Raw genomic sequence first — 15,779 nt, 5'->3', positions numbered from 1 at the left:
TAAGACCTGTTTGGCGAGATGTTTGGTGGTGGCGCGTTCTATGCAGGAATGGCTTCCCTACAGTGCAATGTAGTCCGGGTGCCAGAAGGAGACGCTGCATAGCAGTTGCAGCTATGCACCATGGGAGTGAAGGGTGTAACTCACGTCTTACCAAGGCTGGAAGGTTGAACAATGTGTGGTGAAGGCCCAGACCCAGGAGCACAAAGTTGTTGCAGTGGAATGTGTTGCGAGAAGCATGCTCGAGTGCAGAAGAGGAACCTGGGACCAAGCCTGGGACTGGAGTGCGTGTAACAGAAATGAAAGGGGGAAGGTCTGCAGCAGGTTTACTGTGGACCAGCCTTAGTTAAAATGCTGTTCCTGGTATCCAAACAGTCTGTACAGACCCGGCTGTGTGCTAGGTGTGCACTGAGTATTTGATTTATTCAGAAGCTTCCAGCGTGCTCTCTGGGAAACAGACCCAGGATTGTTTCCATCCAGTTCTCTGGACGCGGCATGCAACAGCCCTGTTTTACCTGTGTGCTCTGCTTTCTGCCCAGGCCGGGCTCTGCCTGAACTCCCACGCGGCGGGAAGCCCAGATGCAGAAAGCAGGGGAGTGTGGAGGTCAGGTTGCCTGAGCAGCCCCTACTTGCTGGCGCTTCTGCCCAAGTGGTGGGGGGAAGGGCACGTCCACTACGGAAAAGATCAAGGTGGTCGGGACTGAGCTGCTGGTGTTTGACTTGGCACCTGGCAGGGATGTGCTGTATGGAACTCACGGGGCCCTGTCAGCACCGTACTCCTGCCTCTCATGAGGGACGACTGCATTTGTGAGGAGTAACGCAGATCAGGTGGGAGTGGGCTGCAGGAGAAACCCGGGACTGGGGTGGCGTCCTTCCTTCTCGACATGGCTAGCTGAGGGAGTCTGCTGTCTCAGGGAGTGCATATCTGTGTGGAATCTGCACCTGGGGCAGCCCAAGCTAGCTCACCTGAATATCCCGGGGGGCTGGGGGGACAACAGATCTGTGAATCCTACCCAAGCCAGGTCTGAGAGCAGCCGCTCTTGGGACCGGACCTTCCCCCAGCACCATGCTGCTTCGTGCTTGCAGCATGACCGGACCGTTTAGCCCTGCTCCTCTCAGCCTCACCCGAGGGCTGGGAAGAGCCCTGACTGCTCAGAGCAGTGGCCGGTGCTGTGCTGACTGGCAGTGCAGTTCAAGGCCTAGGCTGGATGGCCATCAGCCTGCAGCCACTGCCCAAGTGCTTTTTACTCGCTCTCTTCCCCGTGGCTGAGAGCTGGGGGTGAAGAAGGTCAGCTGAGCCTTGGCTATGCAGCAGCTGGTTCTTGTCCAGGTAACAGCAGCTGACCCTCAAGTTCCACTAGCCAGGAAGAGACGGGACCCTGATCTCTTTGGTGCGTGGCTGTGTGTGCAGCTGGGAGCTCACCTGTGGCCAGAGCTACTGTTCCCCTGCAGCAGACTTGATTTGCCACAGCCTGGGCAGAGTGCAAAGCAGGCCTGGCAGGCTCCCTGTCAGGGTGTTGGTCTCAGCCCCTGCCCTGCCCCATGCCTTTCCTTGTCTCCTGGGAGAGGAACTGATTGTAAGGCACCATGGCCTGCTCAGCACCCCGCTCCATTCCCTACAGGGCTGTCCCAGAGGACGTGCAGGGCCCCCCTTGTGGAGCACCAGGCAGCCTGCAGCCCTGAGACTGCTGCAGCTCCTCCACAGCCAGTCAGGCTGAAAACCAGACTCGCCCGGGAAGTACAGCGCTGCTGCTTGCTTTGCAGAGGTGGCTCATGCTGGAGTGAGAAACAGCTGACTTCCGCTCTCTGGGCCCAGCTCCTAGCAGCTGTTGGGCTGACAACAGGAAGCTGAGTCAGCTGCAGTTGGAGCTTAGTTTTCATTCTATTCTCCTGTTAGCTGAAGGCAGCTGGGGCTTTCTTGAGGCTTGTTGCGGGGGGGAAATGGTGTCCATGGTGGAGGGCCTGAGCGGAAGGAGAGGAGGAGAAATGAGCTCTGTAAATCAGGGATTCCCTGCTGGGCTTTCCCTTATGCCCCATCCTTACAGAAGAGTGAAACAGGCCGGGCTGGGAAGGCAGCACCTTCCTCGCTGGCGAGGCCTCAGTTACCAGCCATGGGGTCCATAGGAGCGGCTGGGCTAGGACAGGACACCTCCGGCGACTGACGGAGCAGCTCTGGACTCATAGCCATAAAGGTCAGAAGAGACCAGAGTGATCAGCTGGAGCCATGGCTCCCAACGTCCCCAGGCTGCTGCACCCCTTTCAGGAGCTGGCTCTGTCATCTGTCCCCATGTTCCTTGTCGCTTGGAAACTACTTGTTCCGAAATGAGACATCTGAATACAGACGGCTCCGAGTTCCTACCCCCAGCAGGGTGGAGCAGTGCTGCAGGCTGCTGTGGGGCTCGGCAGACACTGGCTGGGGCGGGGCGGGGTGGGGCTGAGCTACAGCAATTGTATGTGAACACCTTTGAAGATGTTCTTCAGAAAAAACATTCTTTTTTCGTGGTCCGACAACAAACAGCAACATACGGAGCGAAACCAAAGGGGAGCGATCGTGTGTGACAGCCACGAAGTACTGCTGTATCTGGCTTTAGTATCACTGGTGTGCAGGATCAGAAGTGCCAGGCGCTGGCAGCCCCCCTGCGAGCTGGTCATGGCACCCCAGTGTTCTGCAGAGCATCACTTAAGAAATGCTTCCTGGCACTGCAGTGCTCAGCACACCCTGCGGGAAGCATAGGGCTGGAACCTGGGGGGTTCTGCGGCGCCCCTGGCCTGACATGGTTTCCATTCTCTACAGCGTTTCCAGCTGGGTTCAACAGCTCTCAGCATCCCCACTACACAAACTGGCCCAGTCCCACTGGAGGGAGGGGCAGGCAGACTGCGAGCTTGGAACCCAGCCTGAGGCTGCTTCTCCCTATAGATCCCTGGGCTTTGGCGAGGAGAGGGAACAGCCCTGTGGTTGGGCTCTGGGGAGGGGGAATTAGGTGCATTGACAAGGGGGCCGCAGGCGGGCTCTGAGAGGGCTTGTGGTGTCTGGCTCCGGCTCAGCTCTGGGGTGGGGGTGTGGGCAGAGAAACAGGAGCTGGGTTTTACCTCTCATTGCCTGGCAGTGTGTTTGCGTGTCACTATTGTTACACGCACACTTGCCGACAGGTGTTTTGAAATAACTGACACTGGTGTGGTTGTGGAATGTTTGGAGCGGTGGTGTTACAGGTTTGGTGCAGAATTCCCCAGGAGTAAGCCCAGTCCCTGCTGGTGGGAAAGGTTAGTCTGCTCACTTCCTGGTGGGCCAGGAGGCAAACGTCCAGCTGTGTAGCTGAACCCCTGGGAGGGCCCTGGGGCCTCCTTGTTGAGACTCATTGCTCCATGCTGACTCCCTGCACTTAGCTGAGAGCATGACCTGGAGCCCTTCTCTCTCTCGTGCCCCACACCCCTTCCTGCTGCTCTGGGCACAGATCACTGCTCTCCAGGACAAGTCAGACTGGGAGGGGCTCACCCACGCTGGGCCAGAAGGGGTTAATGCAGACTCAGAGGGGGGCAGCTGGCTGAGGGGTGCAGGCAGTGAGCACTCTTGGGCATGAGGGTGGGGCCCTGCTGGAGCAAGAGCAGCTGCAGCCAGGCTGGGTGGTGTTACAAGGCAGGAAGCCTCCAGCAGAAAGGGCTGCTGCCCCTCCCTGGGAGAAGAGGGGTTCTCCTGGGCTGGCAAAGCTGGGGAGGGGGAGGGGGAGGGGAGAAGCAGGAGGTGCAGAAGGGAACAGCCTTGTGGCTGGAGGGTAGCAGCTCTTGGGGGGAGAATGGGGCTGCGGACCCCAAGAGAGGCCGAGGGCAGCATGCAGGTCCCCAGGCTGGGTGCTGGCCCTGAAGACTGTTGCCCGGTGTGAGCTGGAGGAGGTGCTCTCCTGGCAGTGGGCGCCCCGCCCTGCCCTGCCCTGCGGCACAGCCAAGAAAGCCCCCAGTGGGCTGGGGCTGCTGTGGGCCATGTCATGGCCGAGGGCTTCTGGGCCTCCATCTGGAATCCAAGCTCAGGGATGCTCTCAGCTGGCAGGGTCCTGCAGCCCCAGGGCAGGAGTCTCCTTGGCAGGCTAAGCCCGCCCCAGCCAGCCCCAGGTGTGTGGCTACAGTGCCCTCGTGCCGTGCCTCAGGGCTTGTCCCCAGAGAAGAGGCTGGGAGGTGACTTGCAGCTGTGTGCGCCTGGAGGAGAGCGGAGAATCCCCCAGCAGGCTGGAGCCAGTGGTGGACACTGGAGTTGGAGGACTTGGCCCTGGAATGAGACCCAACTGTGACTGGAACAGGTGTCCTGGGACTGAGTCCAAAGACCAGGCTAGGCTTCCCCAGAAGAGCGCCCTTAGTCCCACGGCCAGGAGGCGCGCAGCTCATCGGGTAGGCGGGGTCTGGGGCAGGCGCTGGTGTGTGCTCAGACCGTAGGGGGTGGTACCTGTGCTCAGGCTGTGTGTGTGTGTGCGTGTGCATGCATGCTCAGGCTGAATGGGGGTTGCTCAGGATATGTGCGGTGCAGGGTTACCATGTGACCCTTCAAAAAAGAGGGCACCCCCAAGAGGGTGCCTGTGTGTCGGTATGGTTAGTCTCTAAGGTGCCACAGGACTCTTCTTGTTTGTGAATTTACAGACTAACTTGGCTGCCCCGATACATGCCGCTCCCATTGGCTAAGCCTACACTTACCAAAAACTTCGAAATATCCATGCTAAGGGCCAGAGCGAAGCATACTAGCGAGGAGCTGAAATGCATATTCAGCGCCTCATTAGCATGCCTCCGGTGGCAGCGCTTCAAAAGTGCTGCATTTCACTCCTGCACGGCTCGGCTACATGGGGCTCCTTTTGGGAAGCACCCCACCAACAGCGAAATGCCCTTATTCCTATCAGCTGAACACGCGTATCAGCTGGGTAGGGACAGACACATTCCCACATATTAATGTCCTAGAGCCACTATAATGCCTCAGCACAGTGCCAGAGAGAGACATCTTAGTCTGTATTCTAGCAAAGCAAACAAGCAGGCATGTAGCACTTTCGAGACTAACAAAATCATTTATTAGGTGATGAGCTCTTATGGGACAGACCCACTATCTCCAGGGCTGAAGAAGTGGGGTAGGGTGGGGTGTTCGGTGCGGGTGGGAGCGGGCTGTGTTCAGGCCATAGGGGGCAGGGTGGGGTGTTTGGTGCATGTGCAGGGAGATGTGTCCAGGCTGGATGTGGTAGGGTGGGGTGTTTGGAGGGGCTGTGTCCAGGCTGGATGGGGCAGGGTGGGGTGTTCGGGGGGGCTGTGTCCAGGCCATAGGGGCCAGGGTGGGGTGTTCGGGGGGGCTGTGTCCCGGCCATAGGGGCCAGGGTGGGGTGTTCGGGGGAGCTGTGTCCAGGCCATAGGGGCCAGGGTGGGGTGTTCAGGGGGGCTGTGTCCAGGCTGGATTGGCCAGGGTGGGGTGTTTGGGGTGGGGCTGTGTCCAGGCTGGATGGGGCAGGGTGGAGTGTTCTGGGGGGGCTGTGTCCAAGCCTAGGGGCCAGGGTGGGGTGTTCGGGGGGCTGTGTCCAGGCCATAGGGGCCGGGGGGGTGTTCAGGGGGGCTGTGTCCAGGCTGGATGGGGCAGGGTGGAGTGTTCTGGGGGGGCTGTGTCCAAGCCGTAGGGGCCAGGGTGGGGTGTTCAGGGGGGCAGTGTCCAGGCTGGATGGGGCGGGGCAGCGTGTGGTATTGTTCATGTCAGGTGGTGTAGTGTCTCTCATGTCTGGGACTGTCCGGAGACCTTGTCAGAACTGATGGGGCCATGTGCGTCCTCCAGCCCCGAGCAGCCTGTGCTCACCCTCTCCCTGCACCCATGGGGGTTAAATGGCTTCTGTGGAAGCCAAGCACCAGCTCCACCAAGGAGCCGGGCTCAGGCTGATCCCCAACGGGAGACAGGGTCATCTGCTGCCCCGGTTGTGGCCAGAGCCCAGGGCAGTGCTGACGTGGTGGGTGGGGGACGAGCTGCTCCCTCTGCGCCGGGGCTCAGCCGCTCCCTCTATAGCACTAGGTGGTGGCAGCCGGCAGATACCCACACTGCCTCTCGCTGCACACACCCATTGCTCAGACTCACCCTGCATTGGGGCACCACCAGGACAGCCAGGAAGAGGGGCAGCTCCTGCACTCCCAGGAACCAACCTGCTGTTCCCTCCCATTCCAGCCCTGCTCCCATTCAGGGCCCCTACACAGCTGCCAATTCTGTGGGCATGTGGGGACCGCCCTGCCCATGGCCCCAGTGTTCCCAGAGTGGCCAGCTCCCTGCTGGTCCCAGTGAGCAGCTAGAAGTTTATTCTCCATTGCTGGTCATCCCACCCTCAGCTCCCTCTGGCTGATCCAGGCCCTGGTGCTCTGTCAATGACAAGCACTCACTGCCTGTTGGGCAGTGGGCGACACCAACCAGCCCTACCTCCCAGCAGCACAGGATGGCCTGGCCTTTGGCACTGGGCGGGGGTAGGGGGGCTGGAGCTCCCTGCTGGGAGTTTGGCTGCTTGCCGAACTGTAGGGTGGGAAAGAGAGGGGAGCTCATGACATCTGTCCTTGATGCCTATTTCCTCTTGCAAGTCACAGCTTCCTTCTCCTCAAAGCCGTGTCTACACGTGCACACGACTTCGACGTAGCGGCACCAACTTCGAAATAGCGCCTGTCACGGCTACACGCGCCGGGTGCTATTTCGAAGTTAACTTCGACGTTAGGCGGCGAGACGTCGAAGTCGCTAACCCCATGAGGGGATAGGAATAGCGCCCTACTTCGATGTTCAACGTCGAAGTAGGGACCGTGTAGTCGTTGCGCGTCCCGCAACTTCGAAATAGCGGGGTCCACCATGGCGGCCATCAGCTGAGGGGTTGAGAGACGCTCTCTCTCCAGCCCCTGCGGGGCTCTATGGTCACTGTGGGCAGCAGCCCTTAGCCCAGGGCTTCTGGCTGCTGCTGCTGCATCAGCTGGGGATCCATGCTGCAGGCACAGGGTCTGCAACCAGTTGTAGGCTCTGTGGATCTTGTGTTGTTTAGTGCAACTGTGTCTGGGAGGGGCCCTTTAAGGGAGCGACTTGCTGTTGAGTCCGCCCTGTGACCCTGTCTGCAGCTGTGCCTGGCACCCTTATTTCAATGTGTGCTACTCTGGCGTGTAGACGTTCCCTCGCAGCGCCTATTTCGATGTTGGGCTGAGCAACGTCGAAGTTGAACATCGACGTTGCCAGCCCTGGAGCACGTGTAGACGTTACTCATCGAAATAGTCTATTTCGATGTTGGCTTCACGGGTAGACGTAGCCCAAGTGAGCTGCTGTCAGGGAACCCTGCTGTGGAGGGGCTGCTAGGCACACCTGGGAGCCTGGTTCCCGGAGACTGTGCTTCATCTCAGCCGCTAGCCAGTCACCAATGCCAGGCACGCCAATCTGCGCCTGGGCAGCCCCTGGCGGGCGAGGCACAGACCCTCTCCATGTCCACCCTGCAGGCCATCACACCCTGGTGATGCAAAGAGCCCCTGGTGAGGATCCCACACAGTCCCTGCAGAGGGGACCTGCGTGCTGCCAGGGGTGTGCCAGCAGTGCCCCAGGCCTGGCATGGAGAGGTTCTGCTTTTGGCCTTGGTGCCTCCTCAGCATCCCTCTTCCTTCTCTGCATTACAGGAAGCGTCTTGTCTGAACTTTGGACAGCTTCCGAGGCTGCTGCTGGCTGAGCAGTGCTTGCTGGATGGGGCCGAAGGAAGAACCTGCCACACAGCAGCCAGTGGGCATGGACTCTGGCAGCGGGAGTCCTTTGCCCTGGCTTCAGCCTCAGTGTGCTCGTGTAGCGCTCATGCCCCTGCTGCTGAGGGTGCCCTGGGGTGGATCTGGAGAGAGGGAAAGGCTGGGCTGTGCGAGATGCCTAAAGCCACATCTCACTGGTGCAGCAACAAAGGTTCCTGTGGCACCTTATAGACTAACAGAAAAGTTTTGAGCATGAGCTTTTGTGAGCACAGACTCCCTTCATCAGATGTGAGTCTTCCCTTCTTCTTCCGCATCTGGTGAAGTGAGCCTGTGCTCAGGAAAGCTCATGCTCAAAACTTTTCTGTTAGTCTATAAGGTGCCACAGGACCCTTCGTTGCTGTTACAGATCCAGACTAACAGGGCCACCCCTCCGACACATCTCACTGGTGGTGGCCCCAGCTGATTTTCCCTCGGGCCTCTTGAAATCTTCCTGCACATTCAGCCGGCTGTGGAGTGCTGGCACAGCACCCTGCTGTGCCACAGCCCTGCCCTGGGCGGTTGGCTGGCTGGGTGACCCAGCCCCTGGCACAGCGCAGGACAAGCCCCTGTGCAGAAGGGCCCGCAGCACTGATGCTGCTGTGATGCCTCAAGAAGTTCCAGCGACTGAAAAAAGGCCCTGGGGGGGTTCTGAACGAGGGCGGAGAGTTAGTTCCCAGGCCGCTGGCGGCTGGGTCACCCGTAAGCCCAGGGAACACCCGATCACCACCTGTGGGTGCGGAAAAAATTCAGGCATAAGGGGCTGGCGGCAGAGGGGCTTTCGCCGGCAGGGACACGGCCACGTGGCCCCCTTACCACCGGCCTCCGTCTGCCAAGACCTAGCCTCGCGTGCCTATGCTAATGAGCTGCGGAACCATGCAAAATAGCTGCTCATTAGCATGGACCTGTCCGGAGAGCCGCGCCGTGTAGACCCAGCCGCGCGGTGAGCTCCGGTGGGACACACCCACTTCTGCACCGCGGGAGAGTAACGCCCCTTGGCGCGGCTCGCTGGGCTCAGGCCTGCCAAGCGCCTCGCTCACGTTCAGTCGCAGCGGCCGCTTGGGCCATTGCTGGCTGCTGCTGGGAGAGCAGCGGCCCGAGCCCGGTGGCTGCGTGCGCCGCCCGCCCGCGTTCCCTGGCGCGCTCCGGGGGTGCTGCGTGCGCCGCCCGCCCGCGTTCCCTGGCGCGCCCCGGGGGTGCTGCGTGCGCCGCCCGCCCGCGTTCCCTGGCGCGCCCCGGGGGTGCTGCGTGCGCCGCCCGCCCGCGTTCCCTGGCGCGCCCCGGGGGTGCTGCGTGCGCCGCCCGCCCGCGTTCCCTGGCGCGCCCCGGGGGTGCTGCGTGCGCCGCCCGCCCGCGTTCCCTGGCGCGCCCCGGGGGTGCTGCGTGCGCCGCCCGCCCGCGTTCCCTGGCGCGCCCGGGGGGTGCTGCGTGCGCCGCCCGCCCGCGTTCCCTGGCGCGCCCCGGGGGTGCTGCGTGCGCCGCCCGCCCGCGTTCCCTGGCGCGCCCCGGGGGTGCTGCGTGCGCCGCCCGCCCGCGTTCCCTGGCGCGCCCCGGGGGTGCTGCGTGCGCCGCCCGCCCGCGTTCCCTGGCGCGCCCCGGGGGTGCTGCGTGCGCCGCCCGCCCGCGTTCCCTGGCGCGCCCCGGGGGTGCTGCCTGCGCCGCCCGCCCGCGTTCCCTGGCGCGCCCCAGTGGCTGCCTGCGCCGCCCGCGTTCCCTGGCGCGCCCCGGGGGTGCTGCGTGCGCCGCCCGCCCGCGTTCCCTGGCGCGCCCTGGGGGGTGCTGCGTGCGCCGCCCGCCCGCGTTCCCTGGCGCGCCCTGGGGGGTGCTGCGTGCGCCGCCCGCCCGCGTTCCGTGGCGCGCCCCGGGGGTGCTGCGTGCGCCGCCCGCCCGCGTTCCCTGGCGCGCCCTGGGGGGTGCTGCGTGCGCCGCCCGCGTTCCGTGGCGCGCCCCGGGGGTGCTGCGTGCGCCGCCCGCGTTCCGTGGCGCGCCCCGGGGGTGCTGCGTGCGCCGCCCGCCCGCGTTCCCTGGCGCGCCCCGGGGGTGCTGCGTGCGCCGCCCGCGTTCCCTGGCGCGCCCCTGGGGTGCTGCGTCCGCCGCCCGCCCGCGTTCCCTGGCGCGCCCCGGGGGTGCTGCGTGCGCCGCCCGCCCGCGTTCCCTGGCGCGCCCTGGGGGGTGCTGCGTGCGCCGCCCGCGTTCCGTGGCGCGCCCCGGGGGCTGCGTGCGGCCTTGCCCCGGGAACAGGCGCCGCATGGTCTCATGGGTGTGACGCGCAGCGCGAGCGGCGGCTGCAATAGCCGGGAACCGGCGTTCAGTGGTAGCCACAGGGGCAGCCCCGGGCAGCGCCCAGCCCCCTCCGAGCAGCAGGACCACGCAGCCCGCTGCCAGGAACTGCCCGAGGGAGGCGCTTCCTGGAGCCCCGAGGCAGCCCGAAGCCCCCTCCACCCCCAAACGCTCTCCCAGCCCGGCCCCTGAGCCCCCCCTGCACCACGAGTCCCCGCCCCAGAGCTCGCATCACGAGCCAGAGCGCTCGTGCTCCCCCGCACCGCACCATGAGCCCCTCCTGCGCACCCGGTCCCTCAGCGCCAGCCGCAAACCCGCGGCCCACCCGAGAGGCGCAAACCGCGTTGGAGCCTCCCGCTCTCCTGCACGTCATCCCGCCTCCAGCACCCAAAGGCCCCCCTAGAGCCTGCGCCTCCTCCTGTGCACCGCACCCTGCTGCCCCAGCCCCACAGCAGAGCCCATTACCCTAGCTAGAGCCCCTGTCCCCTCCAGCACCCCTACCCTACCCCAGGCCTTCCTGCACCCCAACCCCAACCTCTGCCCCAGGCCCCATCCCCTCGTGCACCGCTGCCCCAGCCCCCATCCCCTCCTGCACCCCAACCCCGGCCCAGCCCTTGCCACACACCAACCCCCTGCCCCAGGCCCCCAGCCCAGCCACTCCTGCACCCCAACCCCAACCTCTGCCCTAGGCCCCATCCCCTCCTGCACCCCAACCTCTGCCCTAGGCCCCATCCCTTCCTGCACCCCTATTCCTGCCCCAGGCCCCATCTTCTCCTGCACCCCAACCCTGGCTTAGCCCCCATCCCTTCCTGCACCCCAACCCCCTGGCTCAGCCCCCATCCCCTCCTGCACCCCAAACCTGGCCCATCTCCTCCTGCACCCCAACCCCTGGTCCAGCCCCTCCCACACTCCAACCCCAGGCCCAGCCCCCAGCCCCTCCTGCACCCCAACCCCAGGCCCCATTCTTTCCTGCACCTCAGCCCCTGCCCAGCACCTCCTGCACCCCCAGCCCCTCCCGCCCCCCCCCCCAAACCCACTATCCTCTGTCCCAGCCTGGTGAACGAGGGAGAGGGCAAGCGAGTGCTGGAGGCTGGGGTGGGGCCTCAGAGCGGGGTGTGCCAGGGCCCAGAGCTGGCTTTTGGCAGAGGAGAAGAGCCTGGGTGCCTGGTTTTCTGAACTGAGGAAGTTCGTGCCCCAGCCCAGCTGGCTGGCAGCTGAGGACCAGGCTGGATCCACTGGGCCCCTCTGAATTGCTAGGAGTCCCCAGGGGGCTGCGAGGGAAGCGCTGGCCTGGTTTTATTTTGGCTTCAGCGATGTTTCTCCTTCTTGCTGGCCTCTGGCTTGAGCCTGGGGGATGGCCCTGCTTTCCGCAGGCCGCTCTCCTCGTCCGCAGCTCCCATGGGCCCTGGCCCAGGCCTCCCCATCGGCTTTCCCTGTGCAGAGAGGGCAGGTGGGTTTCGGGGGAGAGCTGGCTGTGTGCAGGGCTGGTGCTGGCCCTTGCTGCCTGCCCCATCCTGCAGCTGTGGCGGGTGTGGGCCACGGAGCCAGCCAGGGCTGCGAGGGGCTAGGTGAGCCTGAGCTGCTCCGCAGCTGGAGGCTGCCAGTCCCAGTGCTGTGAGCGTGAGCACTCCCAAGCGACCTGTGCACTATTGAAGTGCCTCTGGCTGGGCAGGACAGCTGGAGGCCCAGAGCACAGTCAGGAGCCATTCGGGGGCTTGCCCAAGCTGCTGGGGTGCCCTGCCCGCCTTTCCCTGAGGGGCGAAGGCAATGCTGTGCCCCTGGCATCCCTCCCGCACCTGGACCAGGGTCGCAGAGCCACCCTCCCCTTCCCCAGCCAGAGCCTGGTGCTCACGGAGATCTGGGAGGGCACTATGGCAATCAGCGACTCCATGGTCTGGAGCTTCTTCCCGTCCTGGGCCTTCAGCAGCTTGAGGCGGCTCTTCTCCAGGAACTCGCACTGCGCGCGCAGGGCGTCTGTGGTGAGCGATGGGAGTCAGCAGAGCTGTATGCAGCCTGGCTGAGGCACACAGCCTCTCTGCCTGCTCCAGGCAGAGCCCCGGAAGAGGAGCGCCCCAGGGCTGGTGGGATGTAGCGAGGGCAGGGGCCCAGCAGAGCGGGAGGCTGCTGCTCAGCTGCAGGGGCTGGGGCCGGCTAGGCCTGGGAGCTTGTGCCTGCGGTGGAGGCCTGGCCCCTGCCTGGTGTTTGGCCAAACACAGGGCTGGAACCATGTGCTGCCTGACATGCTTTAGCTTCATGGAGTAGAAGGGACAGGCCGGCTGTAAACTCTTCTCACACCAGGCCTGGCAGGACCATGTGCTATGCACGCTGGTTGCCCTGCTGCAGGGCTGGGGGGCGCCCACAGGTGCTTTGGAGACCTGTGCCTGATGCCAGCAGCCCTTTTGTGAGGCGCACACTGAGCCTAGCCCAGGTTGCAGGCAGCTGGCAAGCCCCTAACTCCTGGGGCAGAGGGGTGGGCCCAGGTGGGTTCTGGAGCCTGCACTACTTTCCTTGTGCCGTCCCACCCGCGGGCTCTGTTCAGAGCTTCCCTGCCCTCTCGTGGGATGTGGTGGACATACAGGAAGGAGGGCATGGCCTCCCCAGATGGTGCTGGGGAGCTGAGCCAGGCTCCCTGCCCACCTGTGGCCCTTTGAGCTTCCCCGTGTCCCTCTGGTGTGGCTCCATGTAGGCCCTGGGTAGGGGGCAGTGTGACTACGAGGGCACCCTGGTGCAGCCAGCAGGATGGGTGCAGGCCTGCTGATGCTGGGTTTGCTTCGCAGCAACCCCAGCTGGTTGACCCCAGGTGGCACCTCAGCTGATGCAGCTTGTGGTCTGAGCCAGCCACAAGCAGTCCCGGTGCATGTGCCAAGGGCCTGGGTGGAGCCAGAAACTTGCCCTCTGGAGCCAGCGTGGCCCTGATGCTGAGTTGAGCTCTTTGCTCCTTGTTGGCCGAACGTTAATGAACCTACCACGTATGAGCTGGCCTGCGGTGGGGAGTGTGGCTGCATTACTCAGTCCCTTGGAGCTCCAGCCGCACCCCGCCCCGCCCTCATCCCTGCAGCCCACCCAAGAGCAGGCATAACAATGCCCCCGTGGCCCAGCAGGGCTCTAGGGAGCAGCTGAGCAAGGGTGCGATGCAGGGAACAAAGCAGAGGCCTCCACGGAGGAGCTGATTCCCAGGGAGACCTGTATGCTTTGGCAGGGGCTTCTGTCCCAGGGAAGTGGAAGAGCCCCAGCCAGGGGCCATATATACCTGGCTGGACAAAGTCTGGCTGTGCCCCGAGACTGAGCCCAGGCCTGTGATGTCAGTGGCCCCTTCCCTGAGCTCTGGGATTCCTGGTCCAGCAGCAGCCACCAACTGAGTGCAGCTGAGGAAAAGGCACCATCCCCACCAGCAATGCCCCAGCGGGACCACCCTCCCTTGGCTGCCACTCTGCCCCTCCCAGGGGCCTGGGGCGATGGGCTGCTGTGGCTCTCTTGCCATGGTCATGGTAGCACACGGGGTACGCAGGGGAGGAGAGCAGGCACCACCTACCCAGTAGCTCAGGCTCAGGGTCCTTGAGGAGAGGGGTGAAGGCACGATAGGCATTTTCCTGTTTGGTTCCTGCAGAAAGGAATCCTCAGCATCATGCTGGGGCAGGGCCAGAGCCCTGGGCTATCTCGTCTGCTCCCTCCGCTCCTCAGGGCAGCAGCTCTGCCTGGGCCCGGGCCCGGGGCTGGGACTGGGCTGATGGGGCAGGACCAGAAGGATGTTGGCATGAAGCCTGGTCAGTGCCAGGGCCTCTGGCTGTGCTCATCCCATTCCTGCTCTTGGAGCTGGGGGCTGGAGTGGTGGCACAAGGGCCCCTCCGTCAGGACTGGGGCTCTCTTTGCAGAGGTGCTTTGCAAAGGCTAATAGTCTCCCCTCCACAGCCCTGCCCCATCACGCCCTGCTCTGTGCCAGGGCTGCAGGGGAAGGCTGTGCTGCTGGCCAGCACCTGGGGCTCCGCGCTCCACCCGGCACACGTGGTAGGTTCCACGGGGCGTAAGAAATTTGCTGGCGCTGTCACTGGGGAGCTTGAGCAGGAAGAGCAGCTTGAGGGTGCCCAGTTCGTCGCACAAGTCGATGGGGTCTGAAAGAGTGCAAGGCCTGGGCATGATGCGAGCCCCCATCTGCTCTGCGGTACAAGCCCTTCACCTGACACCAGAGCCTGCCTGTCCTCGGGGTCACGGGCTGGGTGTTCTCCCCAGGACAGGCTAGAAAGAGTGCAAGGCCTGGGCATGATGCGAGCCCCCATCTGCTCTGCGGTACAAGCCCTTCACCTGACACCAGAGCCTGCCCGTCCTCGGGGTCCCAGGCTGTGTGTTCTCCCCGGCACAGGCTAGAAAGAGTGCCAGGCCTGGGCATGGCACGAGCCCCCATCTGGTCTGTGGTACAAGCCCTTCACCTGACACCAGAGCCTGCCCGTCCTCGGGGTCCCGGGCTGGGTGTTCTCCCCGGGACAGGCTTGGAGAGCTGGCAGCTCCAGGGAGGCTTGGCAGGCTCCAGTGCCCACTGTGCCACCAAGCTGGGTCACTGGGCTGGGACTCCCCGAAGGGCATTCTTCACCCACCAGACTGCCCGACCACTGCCAGCTGGTGCCCAGCTGTGTCCTCCCCACCAGCGGCAACACCCCACCCCCTGCAGCCCACCCATCCTGAACATGCCCCACCCAAGCTGAGCAAACCTCTGCATAGTGCCCATGGAGCCTGAAAGGCCCCAGTGACCTCACACCCATCTGTAGCTCTGTGCTGCCCAAGCATGGGGCACAGCAGCCTCTGTGCCATCAGTAGTCTGCTCCTGGACACCCTGCCCCATGCACTGCTCTCTGGATCCAGCCGATGCTGCTGTGCACAGGGCAGGGATAGATGGGCTCTGCTCCAGGGGACCCCACTCGGCTGCATGGGTCCTGCCGTGTGGCACCTGCCCCTTGGCATGACAGGACTGTGCTCGTCACCCCCGTGCAGCAGTGCCCTGCCCCTGGATCTCCTCTGTGCCTGGTGAAGAGCTCTCCCCGGTGCCTCTGGAGCTCCCTCTGGGCTGCCCACTACAGCTGGATGCTCTCCCATGCCCTGCTTTTGCCCAGTACCGGCTCGCACCCCTTCCCTCATCCTGCTCTTCCCTGCATGTGCCCTGGGCTCACAGCTGTGCTCTGCAGTGCCCCAGGTGGGGGCTGCAGCCTGGCAGGCAGCTCTCGGTCTCTGGTGGTGCTGGCCAGGGGCTCACCTGTTCTCTGGAGCCCCAGCTTGCTCCTCAGGTAGTGCAGCAGCAGGAGAACAGAACAGCAGGTGTTAGCCAGGAACTGCTGGTTGTCTGGAAGGGACAAGGCAGCCAGGGCTGGTGGAAAGGCAGCTGGGACGGGGCTCGGGCCAATGCTGCTGCAGGGGGCACTAGTTGCAGGCTGAGGTAGCAATGCTGCTGGTTTCTCTGCCTGTGGGGGCGAGAGGCCAACCCCCTCACCCAGCCCATGCCCAGCAGCACAGCTAGTAAGGGCTCCCCATGCGAGCCCCCATGACCTGAGCCTGTGTGGGTCCTGCTGCTTGGCCAGCTGGTGCCAGGGCACTGCTGTGCCTTAGCCACAGCACTAGGGCTGGGGTGGAGCTTTAAGGGCCACAGCAGCAAGGGGGAATCCCCAGTGCAGCAAACCTGCCCCAGCTCACAGAGCTAACAGGCACCTGTCCCCAACCGTCAGCAAAGGCTGCAGCCCGGCCAGTGCCTGCACCAGCAGGGCCCTCACCGCCATGTCTGACGCAGATGAACA

The 15,779-nt window shown here is 63.9% G+C and overlaps 1 protein-coding gene across 1 annotated transcript; it reads right to left on the bottom strand.

Moving 5' to 3' along the window:
* Positions 1-11,274: 11,274 nt before the first annotated feature.
* Positions 11,275-15,761, bottom strand: C13HXorf65 (chromosome 13 CXorf65 homolog). Its single transcript, XM_075008125.1, has 6 exons — positions 15,694-15,761; positions 15,245-15,501; positions 13,977-14,111; positions 13,535-13,603; positions 11,855-11,976; positions 11,275-11,435 (listed from the first exon to the last, which is right to left on the bottom strand). Exons 1-6 carry the CDS (start codon positions 15,759-15,761, stop codon positions 11,310-11,312), a joined length of 777 nt encoding a protein of 258 aa, XP_074864226.1. The 3' UTR covers positions 11,275-11,309.
* Between the last annotated feature and the right edge of the window lie 18 nt (positions 15,762-15,779).

The sequence above is a fragment of the Carettochelys insculpta genome, chromosome 13 (assembly GCF_033958435.1).
Source record: "Carettochelys insculpta isolate YL-2023 chromosome 13, ASM3395843v1, whole genome shotgun sequence".
In the NCBI taxonomy this organism is placed as follows: Eukaryota; Metazoa; Chordata; order Testudines; family Carettochelyidae; genus Carettochelys; species Carettochelys insculpta.
This window is presented reverse-complemented; position numbering and strand designations above follow the sequence as displayed.

Coding starts and splice junctions, on each gene's coding strand:
- C13HXorf65 (XM_075008125.1), bottom strand. CDS start 15,761: ATGGCGGTGAGGGCCCTGCTGGTGCAGGCACTGGCCGGGCTGCAGCCT. Junction 14,112..15,244: donor GCTGGGGCTCCAGAGAACAG/GTGAGCCCCTGG, acceptor GCACTCTTTCAG/ACCCCATCGACTTGTGCGAC. Junction 13,604..13,976: donor GGTGGAGCGCGGAGCCCCAG/GTGCTGGCCAGC, acceptor TCCTTTCTGCAG/GAACCAAACAGGAAAATGCC.